At 47.6% G+C, this 22,208-nt stretch overlaps 1 protein-coding gene across 3 annotated transcripts in view; it reads right to left on the minus strand.

Annotated features, from left to right (window-relative positions):
* The window catches only part of LOC102937877 (limbic system associated membrane protein), a 1,332,442-nt gene extending 1,312,566 nt beyond the window's left edge, over positions 1 to 19,876 (minus strand). For 2 of the 3 annotated variants that reach the window (XM_037909177.1, XM_043538689.1), the window contains exon 1: positions 19,467 to 19,852. In XM_037909177.1, the coding sequence (XP_037765105.1) occupies positions 19,467 to 19,533 (67 nt within the window). In that variant the 5' untranslated portion in view covers positions 19,534 to 19,852. Of the gene's footprint in view, positions 1 to 19,466 lie in introns of all 3 variants that reach the window. The other variant, XM_043538691.1, reaches the window with a different exon arrangement.
* Between the last annotated feature and the right edge of the window lie 2,332 nt (positions 19,877 to 22,208).

The following is a 22,208-nucleotide window of genomic DNA, read 5'->3' on the forward strand; positions in this document are numbered from 1 at the left end:
GACCAGCCCTATTCCTCAGGCTTGATGCATAACCTCCCTTTGCAAGCCTTAGTGAATCTGTCCTCCCCAACAATTTCAGATTGGATCACTAGCTACCTGACAAGCCTACATAGGGTGGTCAGTCTCCAGTTGATCCTATTGAGGCTTCTCAGGGGGCCACTAACCCTATTTAGTCTCATTGGGCTCTATTAAGCCTGCAAAGGCGCCACACTGACTGGGGATGTTATGAGGACCCCGCCAACCTTACTAAGGCTTGTAGAAGTTGGTGGGGCCCTTGACAAGCTAAACAAGGATTGCAAGGAGATGGACTCCCCAACAGGCATCGTAAGACTCACAGCAGGATGTTGCAAGGGACTCCAGTGAACCTCCATACTTCCAAGGTGGTCATAACAGGACTATTGTGGTTAGAAGGAGTGGTGGTATGGTCCCCATTCAACAGCTCTCACATACTCCCGCCCTTCACTACTGCGTACCCCCACTCTGCTGAGAGCTTCTCATGCTCCCCTTCTCTACAGCTACCCACATTCCAGGCTCTCCTCCAGCACCTGTTCTTTTACAGACCTCCAAGGAAGTAAACATCTTAGGAGAGACATAGGAGAGGGTTTGTGGGTTGACCACACAGCTGGGGCAAGAGGAGAGCAAACGAGAGACGAAAACGCCTCTTTGCTGCTCCCCTGCTCAGCACAGATGAAACCAATCAACATCATTTTAATGGACTCCCACTCTCCTTTCCCACACAAGGAGCTGGCAAAAAAGGGCTAAATTTTTTTCAAAGGAGAGGGGCCACTGCTTTTGTAAATTGGCCTTAATTTGTAAACACCTTCTCTAATTAATTTTTGGTGGAAAATTTCCCCTTTCTCCAGCGCAAAACCTCACTAGGTATCAGTGAGTACTGTGAGCTCTGTCTCTAAATGGAAAAGGGAGAGAGACAGTTATATTTTTTTAAAATAAAAGCTTCTGCCTCCAGCAGTCATTTGCTGGAACAAGCCAACGAACCATTCTGATCTCATTATTTAAAATCTAAACTTTTAAAATTAGAACTTAATGAACTCATCTTTGGTCCAATCACGTTGATCTTGACTCTGCAAATCAAGAAAACTAAAATGTATTTCTTTTACTCTTCCCAGTTTTGTTTTCTTTCTACAAATGGCAAAGACGTTAGAAGGATATTTGCACTCTGGTTAATGCCTCTGGTTTTTAACATGTCAAAAATCAGGAAAGTCTTATCCAATTCACTTCAAATTTGTTAGAAATATTCTAACTTGGCCCCAGATCTAACCTACCAGTTTTGAGACCAATACTCCATTGTTGTTGTTTTTTCTGGGGAGGGGTAGATGACAAAAGGCAGGCTCATAATGAAAATTCAATTGCATTGCTAACAGTGGACTGGCTCCTACCATTCCATAAATTACAGTACGGAATAATCCTGCATTGGCAAGATGATGGACTAGATGGTGTAATAGGGCTAACTTCTATAATTCTGCATGGCAGGGACTTTGGCCCAGATCCTCAAAAGTATTGATTTCAATGGAAGTTAGGCATATAAGCACATTTGAGGATCTGGACCCTTGTCTCTCCTTAGATCTGTAAAGTGCCATGCACCTCTGTGGTGCCACAGAATTAAAGTATTTTAAAAATGAAATACTACGTGTCTGGTGGGATTCCATTTTCCCTGATTTTTCACAACAAAAATATTATTATTATTATTTGTATTACAGAAGCACCTAGAGGGCCCAGTGAAGATTGGGGCACCATTGTGCCAGGTGTTGGACACATCCAGAGACATTCAAGCCCCAAAGATTTCATCATCTAAATAGGCTGGACAGACAAAGGAAGTATTTTTTCCCCCACGTTACAGATGGGGAACAGAGGCCCAGACTGTTTAAATGACTTGCTCTAGTCACACATGACGTCTATGGCGCAGCCAGAAATTTATCCCAGATCTCCTGCGGCTCAGCCTCATACCTTCACTATAAACCCCTCTGTCTGTTCTGGAGTGCTCTCATATTCCTTAGCATGACTAACAGAATGGATTCTAGGGGGCTGATTGAAACTGTGTCGTGATTCTGAATAACCTTGTGTCGGTCGAGTGGGGAGGAATGGCCTTGCCCCCCAAGAGGCCTTTCCCTTCACTCAGTTCCAGCTTCTAGGGTTTCAGAAATTGAAAATACTGCATAAGTGACAGTACCGAACAATATTGAAGGCACAGTGAAAGAGAATTTTATGCTATCCCATTTTAATGGCTGGTGCTTTTATTACATAGTTTGTATGGTTACAGAATAGTGTGTGCAGATTTAATGCCTGGGTATTGTAATATCCAAGATGAGGATACTGAACATTCTATTACAGTATAGTTTAGGACATCAGTTTATTTTAAGTATCTGCTTCTCCTTGTCCCCTTCCCTTGTGTCGATGAGCTTTTCCTGATCCTGGAGACTGGTAGCTATGCAAGGCTGCCTCTTATAACTGAAAAAATGAATCACCTGTCTTCTTCTAGCATCTTCAGGATTCAAAGCACTTTATAAACATTCATAAAACCTCAATGAGACTTTATTATTATCATCCCTATTTTCCAAATAGGGAAACTGAGGAACAGAGAAGGAAGTGGCTTGCCCAGCATATCAGTGACAAAACTGGGACTAGAACCCAGGAGTGCTAGCACTTAGCTTCCACTAGGCCACACACACTGACTGCTTTTAACTGTGGGTGCCCTTTTAAGTGTGGTCAGAATTGGCATATGGTTCATTTCACTGCAAATTGCCTCCATATCTCTCAGTGTACAGCTGACTTTAGCAAATACAGCTTCAGTAGCCTTGACATTCCTCTTCATCAGTGTTCTTGGTCAGATCACTCCTCGTCCCAGCCCTGATGCCATAACTGCTGCTTGGGACAGAGGAGAAAACTCAGCCCCATTGTGAGCAGAGTCAAAGAGACACTAAAGAGCAGAGGAGGTAAGTGTAGGGCCAAAGTCTCTTAGGAGAGGCCCAACTGTTGTGATGGGTTCTTCCTGATCATTGATGAACCCAGAGTTGAATCATGTCATGGTGCTGTCACTGAGCTCTCTCCTAGCTGAAAAAGAGCTCAGAATCACTGCAAATTGCCAACCAGAGAAACAGTCTTGCTACTATCAGGCAGTGGCAGAACAGAGCAGATTAGCGATCCCAGTCCTGTCTCCTCTCTCTGACAATGGTCAGTGAAAGTTGCTTCTGCAAAGAGACTAAATCCAGCACAATGCACCTTCTTGGGCTATACTGTACTGAAAGGAGACATTTCCTCCTGACCATATACCCTGAAGTATGAATATGGTCCCTTGTGAATTTCATAGTCGGTAGTGTAGCTATGGATGCTATTCTTTATATAAGAGCCATATCAGCTGTTCCCCTCTTGCTAAGCTATTTGTCACGGTGATTCTCTGTGGCAACAAGTACCACAGGGTTTTTTGCATCGGATCCATTACAGGCATACTGCCTTTTCACTGGCATGGTGCCCTACAGTGTTTATATTAAAGGGAAGGGTAAAACCAGCATGCTGCGGTCCAGCACTCAAAACAGTAACACATCAGTTTCTTAGACTCAGTTTTAGTGAGGCTTTTGTTGAACATCACAGACAGCAGGCCCAGATGTATTAGTATCAGGGTTCTTTTGGGCATCCAAAAAAATACTTACATAGCACTTTATCGTTTTACCAACCTTAGCTTTAGTTAGCCCTCACAACCACGCAGTGAGGTGATCCCCATTTCACAAATGTGGAAACCGAGGCACAAAGAGGTGGCAAGATCAGGGTCAAGACTCATAAATCCCTGGCTCAGACCATGAGAACATGGCACTCTCGCTCAACATTGCATGCAGAGACCCTGTTCGTTGCTGCATCTGGACCTGCTATGCCCAGATACTATGGGTGACAGGCACCAATTTAAGAACCTAGCTAGCTACATGAGGGGTACCTAATCACGGCAACTGGAAGCCCCTTTGGACGTCACATCCAGGTGTAAGTCTTTATGGTAACTGAGCCTTCTGGGTATTATTTGCTAGGTGAAGAGAAGGTGAGAGAGAATCTCTGGCAGGCCTAACAAAAGTCACGCTTCAGTCACAGATTCTATGACCTCAGGGACTCATGTTTGATTAAAACAGGAACCTAGGCCAAGGAGCATGTGTTTGGAGTCTCTGTTTAAAGGACATAATGCAGAGGACAAGGCAATGTACATCTTTCTCAGCAAAGCAAACAACAGGTGTTTTGAGCCACCTTCTGCTAAGATCTTGGCCTCCCACAAAGTGTAATTTTAAAGTCTTAATTGATTAAAGTTTTCTGGAAACCTTATGGAAGGGGAGGCAGACAGGCCAGCATATTAAATAGTGATATAATGCTTTCTGCATTAGGTTTCTCTAGGGGTGAGGGTAAGCGTAATCTCATCAGGGTTAGACGTTTATCTCGAGGCAATAGCACGCTGCAGCCTTCGTGCACTCTACTTCACACGCCACGCTGCTGATTAAAATAAGCAGACATTTCTGCGAGGTGAGTGCCATTTGAATTGACAAAGTGGGATTTCTGCTGTGCAGTTCACCCGTAACGTGGCCCTTCCTAGACTTTGAAGGCAACGGCTTCTTGCCGTAGGGTCTGAAACTAACAAAGCTGAGCAACACGAGCCCAGGGCTCCCGTTGGATCCCTCATCAAAGACAATATTAAACAGCGCTGCTTTCAGAACTACTATTCTGGGCCACTTGGGCGCTGAAAACAGAGACAAGGAAGTTATTTTTTGCTACCGTAGCCGGCTGCAGCTGAGAGGGTCTTGAGAGAAGCTATCTTCTTTTAATGGCTCTCACTGCCTGTGCCTTTGCAGAACTCTTATTAATGGGACTAGGTTTCTAAGGCTTGTCAAATGAACTCCTGTTCCTCCCCCAGCGGTTTTTCCAGATGTCTCCCTGTGCACATTAGGAAAGTCCCTTTCCTGGATCATTCACCCCACCTGCACAGCTGAATGCTTCTCCACTTTTTCTGCCAGCAGCTCTGGAGACCCACAACTCGTCACTTGAGAAGTACCGCTCTTCCCAGTGTGGGTCCGTGGCTAGAGCCCTGACTGGAGAGTTCTGAGATCTGAATTCTAGTCTCAGCTCTGCTACTGACTTGCTGTGTGACCTTAGGCAAGTCACAGCCTTAGTTTCCCCCTCTATAAAATGGGGAGATGTTAACAATGTTTATCCACCTATATTAAAGCCCTTAAATGGTACATGAATGAAAAGTGCAAAGTACTAATATTATGAGAGATGAACTGACAGGAAATTCACTGAGGTTAGTAGCAGCCATGGCAGGAGGAAGTGTCTGTGTCTGTGTGTGTTGCACGGAACATCTGATGCAGCTGTAAAGGACTCTGCCACTACCCACAGTGCAAGGCCAGCAGGTTCCTTGATTAACTGACATATAACTGCACCTGAAATCTTTTGCATTGTTCTTTCAGGACTGCAGAGTGGGTATTTTTGGCTCCCTGATTTTTCCAACTGCTCACTGTCAGCTGGCCAGGGGGGTTGTTTCAGAAGAGTGGGGGGGGGGCATGTTAGAGGCATTTGCACATTTGGCTCGAGAGGGGGACGAAGGAGCAGATGCCCGTGAGTGACTGTGAAATGGGAAGACTCCAGAGAAGGAAAGCTTCACAGAACAGCAACAGTGGGGGATCCCCTTGATTGAGGCCTTGGTTTAAATAAGCACATTGGGTAATGTTCTCCCTTACTTCTTACTTTGAGGTCACTGATTTCTAGGGTGGGATCAGAATTTCAAAGTGGAAGAAACAGGACACCTCTTGGGATGTGAGGAAGGGGTACCCTGGCAGCATCAAGGAGGTCTGCCTTGGTGAAAGGAAGAGGATGTTCCATTTCTCCCTCTCCTCATGCAGGCAACCATCTTCCCTCTCCCTCTTTTCCACCCTATGGATTTGATTCTCCATGCCAGAGAAAGCTGGTTTAAGGGCCTTGAGTAGGGGAAGGTCAGAGGGAAGCCTGGGGAGGGGAAGCCAGGGTATTAATATAGGACAGGACTTAGGACGGAGGATGTGCACATGTCCTCACCCAGTTTCACCAGCTCAGCCAGCTAGCAGCTCATTCAGGCCACCAGTCTGCAAAGGAGTTATAAAAACTGGGACAAAACACCAGTGCTTGTAAAACTGACAAAGGCACCACATCAGGCCCAGGAAACAGGAAGGTACTTGGTTTTCAGGTGCACATGGGCACCCTAAGAACATCTGTTTTTCAATGTAAGCCTCATATCAGGGTTTCACTACCCTGGGATCATGAGTCAAGCATAGGCCACAAGCCATTTCCTGAGGCTTATAAAATTTCCCACCCTATCTAAGCTTTTTTTTCTTTTTTTTTCTTTTTTTAAAAGAAGTATCTAATCCTTGTGGTTGTGAAGCAAAGCTTCTGGACGTAAATAGCTGCATTATTTAGGTTTATTGAACATCTGACACCGGGGAATGCACAGTTCATGGCATTTTCAGTGAAGCTGTATGAATGAGACTTTCTGCTACATTTTTAAATGTGAAATTATCAAAATTTATGCAGTGTCGACTCTGGCCATATATGACGCAGTGAACGGAATACGCTGTTCTGTTTTGTAAGGTGACTCTCACTGATTTGCAAGGCACAGGTGCTCAGCTTACGTGTAAAGAGGGGCTCTCTCATGGTCAGTCCTTGCAAAGGCTACCTGGTTCTGCGAATCAAACTGGGCACTTACCTTTTCATGCACCCTCGCCAATTCTGTAGGTTCTGCAGGCTATCATATAGCCCTAGTTATACCTGTGCAATCCCACTGCCTTACCTTAGGCCCTCAAGGGAAATTCACTCCATCTGCATGGCATGTGGAATTTCCTCCCTTGGGAACACCTCCAGCATGAAGGCCAAAGTGGACAAAGGTTTCATGTGAACAGCAGTTGAACATGGATCGGTTGCTCCTAAGAGATAGGCCTCTATGTCACCCTCCGGTGTTAGTTTTAGCAGCTCAGTCTTTCCACACTGGAACCAGGCAGGACTCTTTGTTTAAAAGCCTTGCAATTCATTTACACTGCTGCTACTCCATCTGCTGCACCTCTGCCCAGGGCTGTTCCACCCTTTACTGCGGCTGTTTACTGCTGGAATATTGGGAATTCTCCTGGCCAGCTGCTGTCTCCTCTTCATCTCAGCGTGTTGAGCCACTAGTCATATTAGTAGTGCCCCCAGCTTGTCCAGCTGGGTCACCACCTGGCTGCAGCTCGGCAACATGGAGCTTATACTGCACCTTGCTCCTTAGCTGTGGCAGCCTGGGCACCGTTTTGTATCTGTGTGACACACAGATCCTTTGGAGTAGCTCATCAGTGGCTCCATCGAGCTTTTGTTCTCTCCCTTGGGTGGTCAGAAGTCACGCACAATGCTTCCACTGGGCTGCTTAGCTTTTGATTTCAGTTTTATGCTGTTTAGCACCTAAGCTGAATCCCACTACAAACACCATATGTCAAAGACTAGTTGGTTTATGACAATAAGACCACTCCAGGCAAGCCAAGGTCAAAACCAGAATAAAATAAAATGCATTTATCTTTCCCACAATGGGTAAAGGAACCAAAACAACCCCCCACCACACACAAATAACAAGCCATCAGAAGCAAAGAAAGACCTTATTCAGGCTAGTGATATGCTTACTAACCAGCCCTGGCTTTAAGTACCTGTTGCAAGGCTAGTCTCCCTCCCTTGAATTGTCTTGGGATATATTGCAGCTGGGAGTGTGTTTCCCAGCGTGGCTAGACAGACACACAGGTAGATGTGTTTCCTCCCTCAAAAAGCTGACATTCCCAGATCGTGAAAAGCCTTCTTCTTTTGCCAGTCACTGAGAAAAGCAAAACAACTGTCATCCTTGACTCCGTTTCTCCCCACACCCTCTTTTCTCATTGGAGAAACCAGCCACAAAACCAGCGCCCTCTGTGCCTGACCAAAGCGAGGGGGAATTTCCTCCCCTGTGCAGTCCAGGGGATTTTGTGGTTTTACCGCAACAAGGCGGAATTAGTGATGTTTCACCTCTGATCCAATCCAAGTGAAGGGCACGTCTTTCCACACACTTCCAGCAATGCAGGCTCACTTTGCAGCTATCTCAAGTTCCTGTGCACACACATGGGATCCCAGTGGATTGCTATATTAAGCCACAGCAACTCCAAAGGCATTCCCACAGTGCAGCTGTAACCCGCTGTTCAGCGTGCATTCTTTGCTCCCTCCTCCCCCTTGCTGCTCCATAGAGGATATGAGACTGTTACATCCCCAGCTTCAGAGCCTGGTTCTTTGGCTCAAACTGTAGAGACTCATGTTTTTAGCTCTGGAGGTCTCTCACTAGCCAGCCAAAATTAGGGTTGCCAACTGTCTAATGGCACAAAACTGAACACCCCTTCCCCACTCCATCTCCAAGGCCCTGCCCCAACTCAGTCCATACCCTCTCCCTCCGTTGCTCACTCTTTCCCACCCTCACTCACTTTCACTGGGCTGGGGCAGGGGTGCGAGATGGGGGTGATGGCTCTGGCTGGGGTTGCAGGCTCTGGGGTGTGGCCAGGGATGAGGGGTTTGGGGTGCAGGAGGGGGCTCTGGGCTGGGGCAGGGGTTTGGGGTGTGGGAGGGGGTTCGAGGTCCCAGCAGTGCTTACTGCAGCTCCCAGGAAGTGGCCGCCAGGTCCCTGCAGCCCCTAGGCACATGGGTGGCCAGGGAGGCTCCACGCACTGCTGTCGCGCCTGCAGGCGCTGCCCCTGAAGCTCCCATTGGTCGCAGTTCCCGGCCAATGGGAGCTGCAGATCTGGCACTCAGGGCGGGGGCAGCGCGCAGACCCTCCTTGGCCACCCATGCGTCTAGGGGTCACAAGGATCCGGCAGCCACTTCTGGGAGCCGCATGGAGCTAGGGCAGGCAGGGAGCCTGCATTAGCCCCGGGCCCCTGCTGCGCCGCCGACCGGACTTTTAATAGAGCCGCTAGGGTCCCTTTTCAACCAGGGATTCGGGTCAAAAACCCGACGCCTGGCAACCCTAGCCAACACAGCAGTCATTACACAATGGCTTCCCAGGCTGCTGTCACTGGACCCGTTCGGCCAAAGCTCAACAACCAAAGTCACCTGTTTAATTTCAGGGGGTCACTCACAATCCAATTACTTACCTGGGGGGTGAAGGAGGCAAAAAACAACTGATAACATCCCCCAGAGACAAGCTTAGTGTGTCTCCTTCTAGCTTCGGCATATGGAGGCTCCATTTTTGGCTTACTCACCAGGTCAACTACCTCCAACTACCTACAGAAGGTCTGTTTTGATCTCAGCTCCTGTGACACGCAAGAAGTGAATTCACACAAATGAATTCAGCCACATCACTGCTGGCCTCAGACTAACTATCCCTTTATCCAGTTACCTGCTTAGAAAAATTATGGGATAAAGGAGGGGAGAGGTGGGGATATATGCATATCACATGGTCAGGGTGGGACACTAGTTAGAATTTCAGCTGGTCAGGGATCCTGGAGAATAGAGTGCTGACCATGAGGTTTCACCTCAAAGGTGTCTGGGGTCATCCTAGACATCACCTCCACCCAACTACCTAGTAGACTGAGGATCAATGGCCCCTCACAGTCATTTTCAACTTCCACTAAAGGAAAGAGGAGGGTTGAAACCAAACCCATGAAAGCTAGTATCTTACTTTAGTGACTGTAGTAAGAGAGTATCCAGGGGTTCTCAGCCCTCCTCCAATGTCTTCCTCACAGCAGAATAATATAATAAAAGAAAGAGAAATGATTTAAAGACAAGCAATGCACTTATTTTCCAGATTGGGGGAATTTGTTCTGGTTCAGTAAGTGCATAGAAATTAGTGATTGCATACGAATCTATTAAGGCAACTAGACTATCTCCCGAGAGACCTTTGCAGGATTGTTCCGCATAAATTATTCTCCAGGGCTTTGCCCAATCTAGTTTTAAATGTCCCAGATGATAGGGCTTCGTTCATTTCCCTTGGGGAAACTATTCCACAGTCAAATACATCTCTCAGTGCAAGATAATTTTTTCCTGCCCAGATTTCCTCTTTTCTTAATTTTGCACCATGATTTCTAGTTCTGCTTCTCAGGCCACCTGAAACAATCCCTCTTCCTCCTTGGGCTTCACGCTCTCCGATACGCAGAGATCATTAGTACATCTCCTCTTTAGTCACTTGGCCAAGCTAGCCATGTGTTTAGCTCTTTAAAGCTTTCCTCATAAGTCAGGCAGTCCCTCCAGCCCCTTAATCGTTTTTGTTGCTCTTCTCTGAATTCACTCTAATTTTGTTTACATCTCTCTGGAATTGAAGTGCCCGGAACTGAACATAGTAAACAACAACCGCTCATTATCTGGCTAGACGCTAATTCCAGCTATCAGAGCACAGGTGCTGTACACACACGCACACACACACACACACACACACTCCATGTATTTAGGTGCCAATTGCGCTCATATTTCCCTGAAGGAGAAGTCAGAGCTTCCTCAGATTAAATAAGTCCCTAACTGTCGCTCCAGACCAGAAATGAATCAGAACGCAAACCCTCTCTGGACATTTCAGAAAGTTCATAGGCGAGTTTTTGTTCCATTTTCATACAGCCCTGCAGTCCCTGGTCTCTTCCAGAAGTGGAGACACTCCAGGCCCTAGGCACATGAGAACCCCACAGCTCCATTCCTCTGGTCCCACCTTTCACTTAAAGTGGCAGGGCCTCCCTGCCCTTCCAAAGAGGCAGAGACTGTAGCATAGGCTCTCTTACTTTCCTCAGGAGCATCAGATGGGGTCCCTTCTCCACTCCCCACCTCTCCAGGCAAAGCAGGGATGGTAGCAGGGGTGTCTTCTTTAATATTTACCTCAACAGCCAGCTATATCTGCCTGACTGTAATAGACCTGACCACCCCATCTTCTTCAGCCACACAAAAAGCCATCATTTGGGGTGGTATTCGCAGAGGGGAATCTGGGCGTTAGCACTTGTCTGTGAAGAATGGAACAGTTCACCACTTCCAGAGCTGTTGCTGAAGGCTATCTGCAGACTAGATAGGTTACACTAAGTTCACATTTTCAACCTGATCTTCATAACCATATGAGCTAGAAACGTATTGATATTTTTGAGTGAATGTTGAGATTTGGATATATGTCTCAGGAGCTGAAACAGCTATACTGGCAAAAGTGCAGTTTTGCTGGTATGAGTCATTTTCACACTAGGAGCACTTCAAAGGTGTAGTATACAGGTATAGCTATGCCAGCAAAGCACTTTTAGGGTAAATTTGGCCTTAATTGTGCACCCATTGAACTATACAGGAATACTCTCCACACATACCCCCGGCATACTCCCAGCAACCATAGTTATTAACACACACCTACTGTACAAGCATCCTTACCAATGGTGACCACACACAGGCATCATGCACATTTTAATACACACACACTAACCCTCTCCCTCCATCTCTCTAATCCACTGCCTGTGGCATGCACCCTTCAAAACACAAGAGAAGACTCATTCAAACGCACACAGCCACGGCTTCATACCAGACGTGTGCAAACACATGCACACTCCTGGATCCATGCTTAGGAATGCATGCAATCACTTCATGCACCGCTGTATACTTACAAGACACAAATGCGTGTGCACACACCCACACGCTCAAAGGCAGATACACACTCATGTGCATTGGAACATATCTATACAAGCAAAAATCATAGATGCTCCTTTGAATACATGAGAGATGAGCGCATGTGAATCCTCACCTGCAAACACATTGACCAACATACACACACAAGTGTATGGCCACATGAGCCTTTTTACAAACACCTGAAGGTTCTGTGCACTGGGCAGAAGGCTAGTACTCAGTAAGGCTTTGAGTCAGCTCTGCCAATAACTTGTGGTGTGGCCTTGGGTAAATCACTTAGGGCCAGATGGTGCCTAGCCATATGCAGGTGCATGAGCGGGAAGGTATGAGGGAGGATATTAATGGTTATTGTCCCAGTGGGTTGTAAGGATTAAGTGGTTCCAGACTGCAACCCACTACATACAAGTGCTAAAGGGCAGAGTGGGAAACCTGTGATTACTCACAAAGGCATTGCACCCTCACACCCGGACGGCTGTGCACTGATACACTATTGATTTCCCTGCTGGAAACACCATGGCTGTTGCCAGTGCCTTCCATTTGTCTCCTTGTCCATTCCCCCCATCATCGCTCACATTCTCTCTCTGTCACACGCCCTCCACAAGGCAATTCTTCATTTTTTATAGAAATGACAAAAAAACTACGGATCGTTTTATTTAAGAGAGATTCCCTCCAGCCCGGAAAGGAACGAGGAAAGAGACGTCCCCAAGGTCAGCCAGAGCCCAAGCCCTGCAGGGAGGAGTTGATTTCAAGGTCAGGCTGGCTTCAGACGTAGGGGTTAATTTAGGGTGGCTCTAATTGAACAGGAAACTCACAAACTCCAATTTTTGAGGCCAAATCTCCATCTATGTCCCCCTCGACTTTAGCTAAACCCTTACCTTAAACTTACCTTCAGATCCAAACCCCTTATCCTAACCACCAGCCCTAGCTCTGATCCCATCCCTCCAGCCTTAACATGAATGTCCCCATTTCCCCTCAACCCTGGACTCCTACCCTTGAAATCCAACCTATAGAATCCAGTAACGGCAGCACTACAAGCCAGCCCCAGATCTTGGCCTGGGCTCATGAATGAGTGGGAAAGAGGGGGAAGGAAGATACTTTTTCCAATGGAAACAGTAGGGAAGGATTCTTCCCTAGAGCTTCAGGAAGCACTGGGGTACAGTCCTAAGAAGGGGGTAGGTCCAGGCCCATCAGCCAGCTGCCTGCATATGCTGTAAAACCCATAGAGTTTAAGGCCAGAAGGAACCATCAGATCACCTAGTCTGACCGCCTGTATATCACAGGCCACTAATACCCTCCCCCCTGCACACTAAACCCAACAACCAAACTTAGACCAAAGTATACAGCCCACAGAAATTATGCACCACAGCCAGAGAATAGGAGGGAATGAAGTGCAGCAAGACAGAGGCCCCTGCAATGGCAGGGAAATTAAGTGAGATATACCCAGCTACCCCTGGCAAGTGATCCACATCCACATGCTGCAGAGGAAGGCAGAAAGCCCCAATGTCCCTATCAATCTGGCCTGGTGGAAAATTCCATCCTGACCCCACATATGGTGATCAGTTAGATACCAAGCATGTGAACAGCACACCAGCCAGCCAAACCCCTAAGAGACAGAATGCTTGGTGCCACCTCAGAGCCCTGTCCCCCACCCTGCCCAATGTCCCTTCTCCAGACATGGCCATCCCTGATGCTTCAGAGGAAGGAAGCATCAGCAAGCCCTAGCCAGGGTAAACTCTGCTATGGCTCAGGGAAGCAGAGGTGCACCCTTCATAGCACTTCCCCGCTTCTTTCTGCATGAGTGGGATGGGGAACCTTGCCCCAGCTGGCTTGAATCCCACTGGACAGGATACATGCTCCAGCCAAGGCAGGACTAAGCCCTGAATATCAAACATCAACCTCAAATCTCAACTCTTCCCTTGGACCATAACCCTAATAATTCACCTTCCTCTGAGCTGCATTAAGGCAAATGGCATAGAACAAAATCAGGGCATTACCTCTCTTTCTTCACCCATTTGTATTTGCATCACTAATTCCCAGAATCCCCCCTGCCCCACACTGGGAGGGCCTGTTTCTTTGCCTCTTCCCCCCACCCAGAGTCCCCTCTGCTCCACTCTTCACATAGAAACAGCCATACTGGATCAGACCAATGGTCCATCTAGCCCAGTATCCTGTCTTCCAACAATGGCTGGTGTCAGATGCTTCAGAAAGAATGAACAGAACAGGGCAATTATTGAATGCTCCATCCCCTCTTGTCCAGTCCCAGCTTCTAGCTTAGGGACACGCTGAGCACGCGGCTGCATCCCTGACCATCTTAGCTAATAGCCATTGATGGACTGATCCTCCATGAACTTATCTACTTCTTTTTTAACCAAGTTATACTTTTGCCCTTCATAACTTCCCCTGGCAATGAGTTCCACAGGTTGACTGTGCTTTGTGTGAAGAAATACTTCCCTTTTGTTTGTTTTAAACCTGCTGCTATTAATTTCATTGGGTGACCCCTGATTCTTGTGTTATATGAAGGGGAAATAACACTTCCTTATTCACTTTCCCCACACCATTAGACCTCTGTCCTATCCCCCCTAAGTCATCTCTTTTCTAAGTTGAATAGTTGCAGTCCTTTCCCCATATGGAAGCTGTTCCGTACCCTTAATCAATGGGAAGGCTGCCTTTGTACCTGTCCTTCCATAGTGTTCCCGTCCTACACTGGGAGGGGCAGTCTCTATCTCTCTCCCACCAGAGCCCCACCCTACCCCACACTGGGAGGGAGAACTCTCTAGACTGCTCACCCGAAGTGCTATCCATTCTGCCCTCACCATTTTCTCTTCTCATTATCAGCGCTGGACAAGATGGTCTGTGCTGTGACTGATATTTTTTTTTTCTCCTGGACAAAATGATAATAAGGAGTGTGCTTCATCCGTCAAAGCGATTCCCTGGCTGATTCTGAACAGCACATGAAATCACAGCACATTCTTCTTTAAGGAAAAGGGAACTTCTTAAAGAGGGAGAATTTGCTATTGGGTCAATGAACTCAATCTCCTGCCACTGGCAGCGTCTCCCAGAAAAGGGACCCCACCAGTAAGGTACCTGACCAGTTGTGCAATGCTATCTATGGGTGGCTAAATAAATTCCACACAAATCCCCATATGCTTCCCTGAAGCACAAGTTTTCAGTGCCCTCTTCAGCTTGCTCTTCAGCTAGTTGTACTCACGGTCATAAAATCATCCAGCCCATTCCAAAACCTAGTCTCAGTAACTCCAGTGACTCTCTTCCGGCAGGGAGTTCTGCAGGTTTTCTATAGGCCCAGTGGAGAAGACTTCCCTTTCATTGGCTCTTAATCTCACCATAGCACCCTTTGTTCTCATTTTACAGCATTAAGCAGGAGGGATGGACTGATCCCAGAAGTACCCTGTCTCTGCCAAATAAGCACCCTTCTCATTTACCCACCCACTCACCACGCCCCCAGCACAGCTTGATTGCTCAGAGAACTGCATACCATAGAAAGGACCAGGCTTCCATTCCAGTGGTTATATCTAGCCCTGAACTTTGAAGTTCACATCAGAATGAGCCTAGCTCTCATCCAGTAACCTATGTGCAGAATCTCACCTCCCCCAATGAGGGTTAATCCCATCCCACTGTTGGATTGCAGAAGTCTGGGGTGCAGGGGGGCTGCAGGAGGTGCTGCTGGCACAGGACAAGAAGGTTCTAAAGGGCTGCTTCTCCCATTGATCAATGATGGTAGGAGACAGGGGAGAAGTAAGAGGTGCTGGAAAGGAGTGTTTCAAGAAGCCCCTGTTGTTTGTGGTGTGAAAGGAAATGCAGGTGGTGGCTCCTTTAAGTTGTTTACTCTCTTGCCTGAAGCCCCAAGATACAGGAATGCCCCCAAGGTAGAAGGGCAGGGGAGAGCAATCGCTGTGTGACCCTAAGCATGGGGACTGACCACCCCAGCCCCTGTGTAAGGGGCAGGGAATGAGGAGGTCCCGTGCCTTCATAAACCCATGCTAGTGCCAGAGACCACCTGGCTTTTTGTTCCCAGCACCAGTCTCAGAGCCTGCCTGATGACACTTGTCTCAGGACAAGGAGAGGGGAATTAGAGCCTGAGAGTTGGAGCAGGCCTCTGTTTGTCATAGTAAAGCCTTCAGATGACATGACTGAGAGTGGCGGTGTATAACTGGGGGAGGGATTGGGTCATTACTGGGGTGGTAGTTATTGTCTATATTGAGTTACAGTGGTCTGCGGGTGTTGGGGCAGGGCTAGAGCAAACTCATGGGGTTTGACTGAAAAATCCTTGTTTTCAGTACTCAGATAACCAGCTTTTTCTGCCTTCTCCCCCCATTCAGTGTCTGCAAGTAAATTCAGCTTCACCTTGGGCCTTGCACATCTTCATCACTTAAGGGAACGTAAGCCAGCTGAGAGAGTCATTATCTCGCCAATACAGTCATGTGTGGGGAGTGCTCCCTGATTGCATTAGACACCCTGAAAATAACTAGAAAGAAAAGTATATCCAAGGAAGTGGGGAAAGACTTTTCCCTTGCCTCAGTGACGCACAGATACTGCACAAACCCATCATGTTCACCAGCAAACAGGCACCACAGACTAACACATATATGCCATGCTGTCATACCCCCCCCTCCACCACGCTACACTGGCTAATGAAATATCTACTGACGAAGCCCATGAAGATAAAATGCTGGCAAATAAATGAAGACACTGAAGGCTGTGCAGATCTGAGGGCGTGGTGTGGTCCAAGAGTCAGCCCCATGGATTTGAACCAGAGTGGGGTGCTGGGGAGCATGGGAGCTGTGTGCCTCCAGCTCAAACAGGGCAGTGGGGCTGAGGCAACACATGGCAGGGTTTGTAAGAGCCCACTTTGGGGGCATGGGTTGGCACCAGGGGAATGCGGGGACATAGGCCTGGCCCAGCCTGAGGGTGAGGTTCAGGGAGAACGGGAGTCCTATCCTGCCACCAAGCAGAAGCAGAGTAGCACCCAGCATGGGAGTGAGGAGAGTGAAACTCAGTGCAAGGCTGCAAGCCTCGAGCCCTGACAAGGGGAAAAAGAGCAAAGCCCCCTCTCCATCCCTAGGCCCCTGGGCCCAGCCAGGCAGAGGGGACATTCAACCTGTTTCATGTACCCTGGCAAAGGCACCTGAGGAGACAGCCTGTGTGAGTCACTTGGCACTGTGCAGTCCTTAGCTCTCCTGCCAGCCTCAGCTGCGATCCCCTCTCCCTCCACTGCCTGCCATTCGGTCACAGCTTGGCTGCGCCCCACAACATCAGCCCAGTTCCCTTTTGCTCTCAGCTCAGTCGCCTGTGGGAGATTGGAACAAGGGAAATGTCACCTCTGTATACACATATGCCCCTAGACAGACCGAGGGGGGCAGCCTGTTTTAGGGTGGCTCGAAAAACGTCAAGCCCACTTAGCTAGCTGTCTGCAACATGCAGTGCTCGGATGGCGTTTGGACGCCATGTGAGGGGGCATTCCCTGTCCAAATCAATACTCCCGTACTCTAGAGTAACAGTCCCACACAGTCACTCTTGCCAGTGTTACTGACACATTCTGGGCTCATTACCATTGAATATTGTGGAGTGCAGCATTTTTCCTTTTAACCGCTTCAGCACCTTTTGATTTGCTCACCACAGCGCCCTGCCTCTCCTGGGCAGCCCCCACAGCCTGCCTTCTACAGGCTGTCACTCCCTGAGGACTAGAGATGTAAATTCCATGGCTGGCTTTCAGATCCGCAAAACTGGAACCAGGAGTGGCTCCGATCTGGGTTCCAGCTTATCCAAAAGTTTGAAGGAGGGAGGAATTGTAGCTGTGGTCCCAGTGTTAGCATTGTTCTCTCCCCCTCTCCAGAGGATACATGGTAGCTCAGCGTTCAAAGGGTTAATTATCTCTGGCCACATCAGGGAAACACACAGTTTAGGGGTTTGTGCAGTTGTTATGTAACTAGTGCATGGGAACAGGTTAAAGGATAGCAGCTCCCAAGCTTAGCATGGATTGTGGTGGGAGCCACAGGACCAGAGTCACTGCAAAAGGTGAAAGCAGCTCCAAACTATGCCAGATTCAGGATCTCCAGGTCACTGTTCATACCACCTTGTGTATTGGAAGCACCGTATGGCTCAAGCACCAGTGGCTTTAGTTGGACAATAAGCATCAGGGATAGAAGGAGGTGTTTGGAATCTGTGTGAACTGGCAGTGTCCGTTTTCCTTGATGGGTCCGTGCCAGTTCTCCCAGAGCAGAGGGACACTCACGCCAAGCCATTGGACTGCACTGCTCACAGTGGCTACGCATTTATTGGGGGGGGTGGGGGGAACGCGTGTGTGTGTTGAAAAATTCTCCCTCCTCCCTCAGAAATGGGCACATGGGGAGAAGAAAGTGCCTGTTTCCCAGTCCAGAGCTGAGAAAGTGTGAAGCTGAGAGAAAATCTGTGAGAGCATGGATGTGTGACACAGTGAGTGAGAGAGAGTGTGAGAGAGAACTGTCGGATAACGTGTGCAGTAGAGAGAGGGGAGGCGTATGGGAGCAAGGGCATGCAACAGGGGTGGGGAAAGAGTGAGCCTGTGAGTGTGAGAGACTGTGTTAGTATGTCTGAGAGAAAGTGTGCAGAAGGGAGGGAGTTGGTGTGGGGTTTCTGTGGGTGCTTGATACAATGTGTGAGACAAAGGGACAGCGTGTGCACAAGTGTGAGCTAGGGAGAAAAGAGGGACAGTGTATACATAAGCAGGACAGGGTGTCAGAGTGTGACAGAGAAGGTGTGTGTGAGAGAGAGAGACCCAGAGCAAGAGATCGTGTGTGTGTGTGTGAGATCAAGTGCGTGTGAGGCAGCGTATGATAGAGAGTAGGCCTGACATACAGATAATAAAGAGCATGTATGTGTGTGTGCAAGAGGGGTGCCACCTGGTAGATAAGCATGTGCACAAACCAACAGTGGTGGTGAGATGGATCACGAGTGTGTGTGTGTTCGCGAGTGAGAGAGAGGACTATGGAAGTGAGCATATGCAGGTGTGTGACACTATAGGAATTGCATGTGACAGGGAGATAGAAGTGTGTGTGTGGCACAGGGAGCTGGAGTGAGTTTACACACACTGTATGTTATATTTATGGGCATGTGTGTATGTGTGATTATTAGCACGTTTGAGTGAGTGTGTTGCTTGTGTATGAAATGCAAGTCCGTGTAGGGGGGCAGAGTGTGTGTATTAGTTTGTACATATTGTACAGTATGCATTCACTCTTAACCCTTGTTTACAGAAAACCTGTCTAAACCAACCAAAAATGTCTCTCGTCCTTTCAAACTACATCCTACTTACACTTAGCTCCATAAGCACGAAACCCAGCGGACAATTCCCCACTTGGCAAAACCTAATACCCAGAGCATTTCCTTCTCCCATCTCTGCCTCCCCCACTTTTTTTTCTGAGGGTGGGGAGGAGGCAGTGTTTGCGTGGACATACCAAAGAGCCACAAAGGGCCCTTCTAAAAACTTAACAGAGATTTCCACAGAAAGGCGCATCGGCACTAGTAACCCAAAGTGCCAAGCAACGCAGGCTGCGTATGGAAGTAGAACAGGGACACCCAGCTCCATCCAGCCCCTTCCTTTGCTGATTCCCCCACTCCCAGCAGTCCCCTGCAAAAAACACAAACCCAACAGCAAGTCAAGGCACAGGAGGTGTCCTCTAAACAGAGGATTCACCAGCAATAATCTCTCCTTGGCTTTTATTTCCTGAAGGAGGTGGAGGATGAATTTAAATAGATACATCTCCATGTTCCAACTCGTCCTCAGTTCATCAGCCCCAAATCAAACAAGGGGGTTTGGGGAGGCATTAAGAAATGAACTCATCACCTACCTTGCAAGGAGAAGAGGGACAGGAAGAATCCCAGCACCCAGATGCTGTGCAGCCAGTAGGTCCTCATGCTTCTGTCTGTCTGTCTGTCTGTCTCTTTTTCTTTCTCGCTCTCCTGCTCTCTCGCTCTCTCTTTTTAAAAAATAAGATGGGATTCTTGTCTCCTTTCTTTCTCCCCGGGCTGTGTTCTAACAGCTCGGACAATCCAGTGCAGAGAAAGCTGACCCACGACGGCCAGATTCCCAAATAACCTCACACTCTCTCCTTCAAGTGATGGAGAAAGGGGAGGGGGGGCAGGTTAGATGCTTGTCGTAGCCTGCGCTGGCTGTAAACACAGAGAATCTCTCTGTCGCTCTCTCTCCTGCAGCTCCAACTAAATGCGACTGCACTTAAACAAGCAATGCCTTATAGGACAGCGCTCAGAGCAGAAAAGATCTCACCTCTGCCCCCTAGTGTTGCCAGCCAGACCATTTTATACATATTATAGAAATATGGACATATCATCGAACGTACGGCTCAGATCATGGGTGCATGGACTATGTAGGGCTCACTGCTGCTCCGGGCTCTTACCCAGTGGTGTGGGGGAAGTTATTGAGCAAAGGGGGAATAATTTCCCCATCGATACAACAAAGATAGCAGTAGGGCTGATTGGATTTCTCATATCAGCCAGTAAAGTTCTGCATTATGAACTCCAGCACAAAGGGCCAGCTCTGCTAGTGTCACTACAGTGGAGGCCAGTGAGAGACTCAGGAATGCTGACTGTAGATACAGAGATGCTGATGCCCCCAGGAAATATTTGAAACACTGGGCTACATTCATCCTTGTTGGAACTCCATTGCCTGTAGCACACAATATCACCAAGGACCAGCTGGGCCCATTCTGTTAAGAAAATTCTGCTTGCAAACATTTTTTTTTTCAGGAGGTGTCCCACACCTCCCTGCCTCTTCTTTGTTTTGTTACTGAAGGGTATTTCCATGGCACCAGCAACTTTCCCCCTAAGACTTTACTGGCTCCAGCTGCTTATCCCCCACCTGTTAATCTCAAAACCTTTCACAAAAGAAGGCATCTTTTCCCAGCTGAGGAAAAAGCGGCAAAGTGATTGTGTACCTTGAAGAAACAACTCTGTGGTAGAGCCAGGATCAGAATCCAAGAGTCCTGGTTCACCAGCCCACGTCCTGTCATTTGGACCATGATGCCCCCTTACACTTGTTTCCGTTGCAGCCCATTCTGAGGTCACAAATCGAGCATAACAACCTTGTCGTTATGTACTGGAGTGCCATCTTTTCCCAAAGGACCTTCATAGTGCTTCAGACTTAAAAAGGTACACAGCCAATATACAGAAATCACTTCTCCCTCCACTGAAATGCAGCCAGCTCTGTGACGGAATGTGGCACCTGTTTAATCACCGACAGCAACAGTGCACATTAGTTTAGTAAGGAAGTGAATCCCTTTCGCAACTGAAACTACAGGGTGGAGGGAGGCACAATGTAGTTACCTGATACTTGGATTTGGCTACAAGATCAGAGCTAACACCCCAAGCTTTGCTTACAGTGGCAAGGATTCTTAAAAGATCCTTGCATCTCATACAAACAACGACTTGGCCCTCAGGTGGGGATCTAAAGCAATAATTCTAAACAAAAGGTTTTGTTTCAATGCCAACGTCCCAGTAATAGAAGCAAGGGGAAGAGAAATAACATCAGGTATGACATGCTGTAGCAGCCACACCATCTCTAAATAGAATGTCTCTTGAAGGCTTCGGTGAGGTGGTAACAACTCTTTAAAAATCCTTTATTTTAAATGCAACTAGATGTGTGTGTTGGGAAAACCACGCTGGTCCTGTGACCCCCCAGGATGTTATGCTGAGGCTGTGTGGGGGGGAGAATTCTTACTAATATAGAGATAGCACCATTTCAAACTATTTTCTTATTACAGCTTTTAAAAAAAGAAAATAAAAGTGGGTTAATATCAAGCACGTAAATGGAGGAACATTTTTTCCATTCATTGTCTCCCCTCTTAAATGCTGAGTAAATTCAAATCACTTAAAGGTATTCCCTAAAGATATGCCATGTGGACATTAACTTCACTCTGGGATTTCCTTCGGACTGTCCTGTGTGTTCTCAGTTTATTGACATAGGCTAAGAAAAAAAACCAGAACTGGATTTCTGTATCCACCTGGAATAGGCTCTAGGTTCAATGCCTGGGAGAAGGAGAACCTCAATCGTGGCAGGGACCATGTTATGCTATGGATATGTACAGCATCTAGCACAATGAAACTCCAATTCTGACTGGAGCCTTTGAGCTCTACTGTAATAAAAATGTTGAAATAATAATATTGGAAGTGGATTTCTGTACCACCCTGGAATGATCTGTAGCAATCTGCATGGAACTTGGAGGGAGGAGTACAGGTTGCAGGAGGGAAGAGTCCAGAGGAGACACCTGGAAGCCTGTCTGGGTGCACATGGCTGGAATGCTAGCGGCAGTTGCAGCACCTCTTTAAATTATTCTCTTAATAAAGAGCCCATTTAATTTTACAAGCACAGAGTCCTCTCACGTTACTACCCAGAACGTGGCATATGAAACAGAAGAGATCCTGAATTGGACTCTGCCCCATCTGGAAGATGCCCCTGATGGAGGATGCAATGAAATTGGAATTCTGAGGTCACTGCATCTGTACTTCCTTTGTGAAGCTAGTGTGACTGAGGAGATGTATTGCTACTTTCTGTATTAACATGCAAAAGAGCTACA

Source organism: Chelonia mydas, chromosome 1 (genome assembly GCF_015237465.2).
Source record: "Chelonia mydas isolate rCheMyd1 chromosome 1, rCheMyd1.pri.v2, whole genome shotgun sequence".
Lineage (NCBI taxonomy): Eukaryota > Metazoa > Chordata > Testudines > Cheloniidae > Chelonia > Chelonia mydas.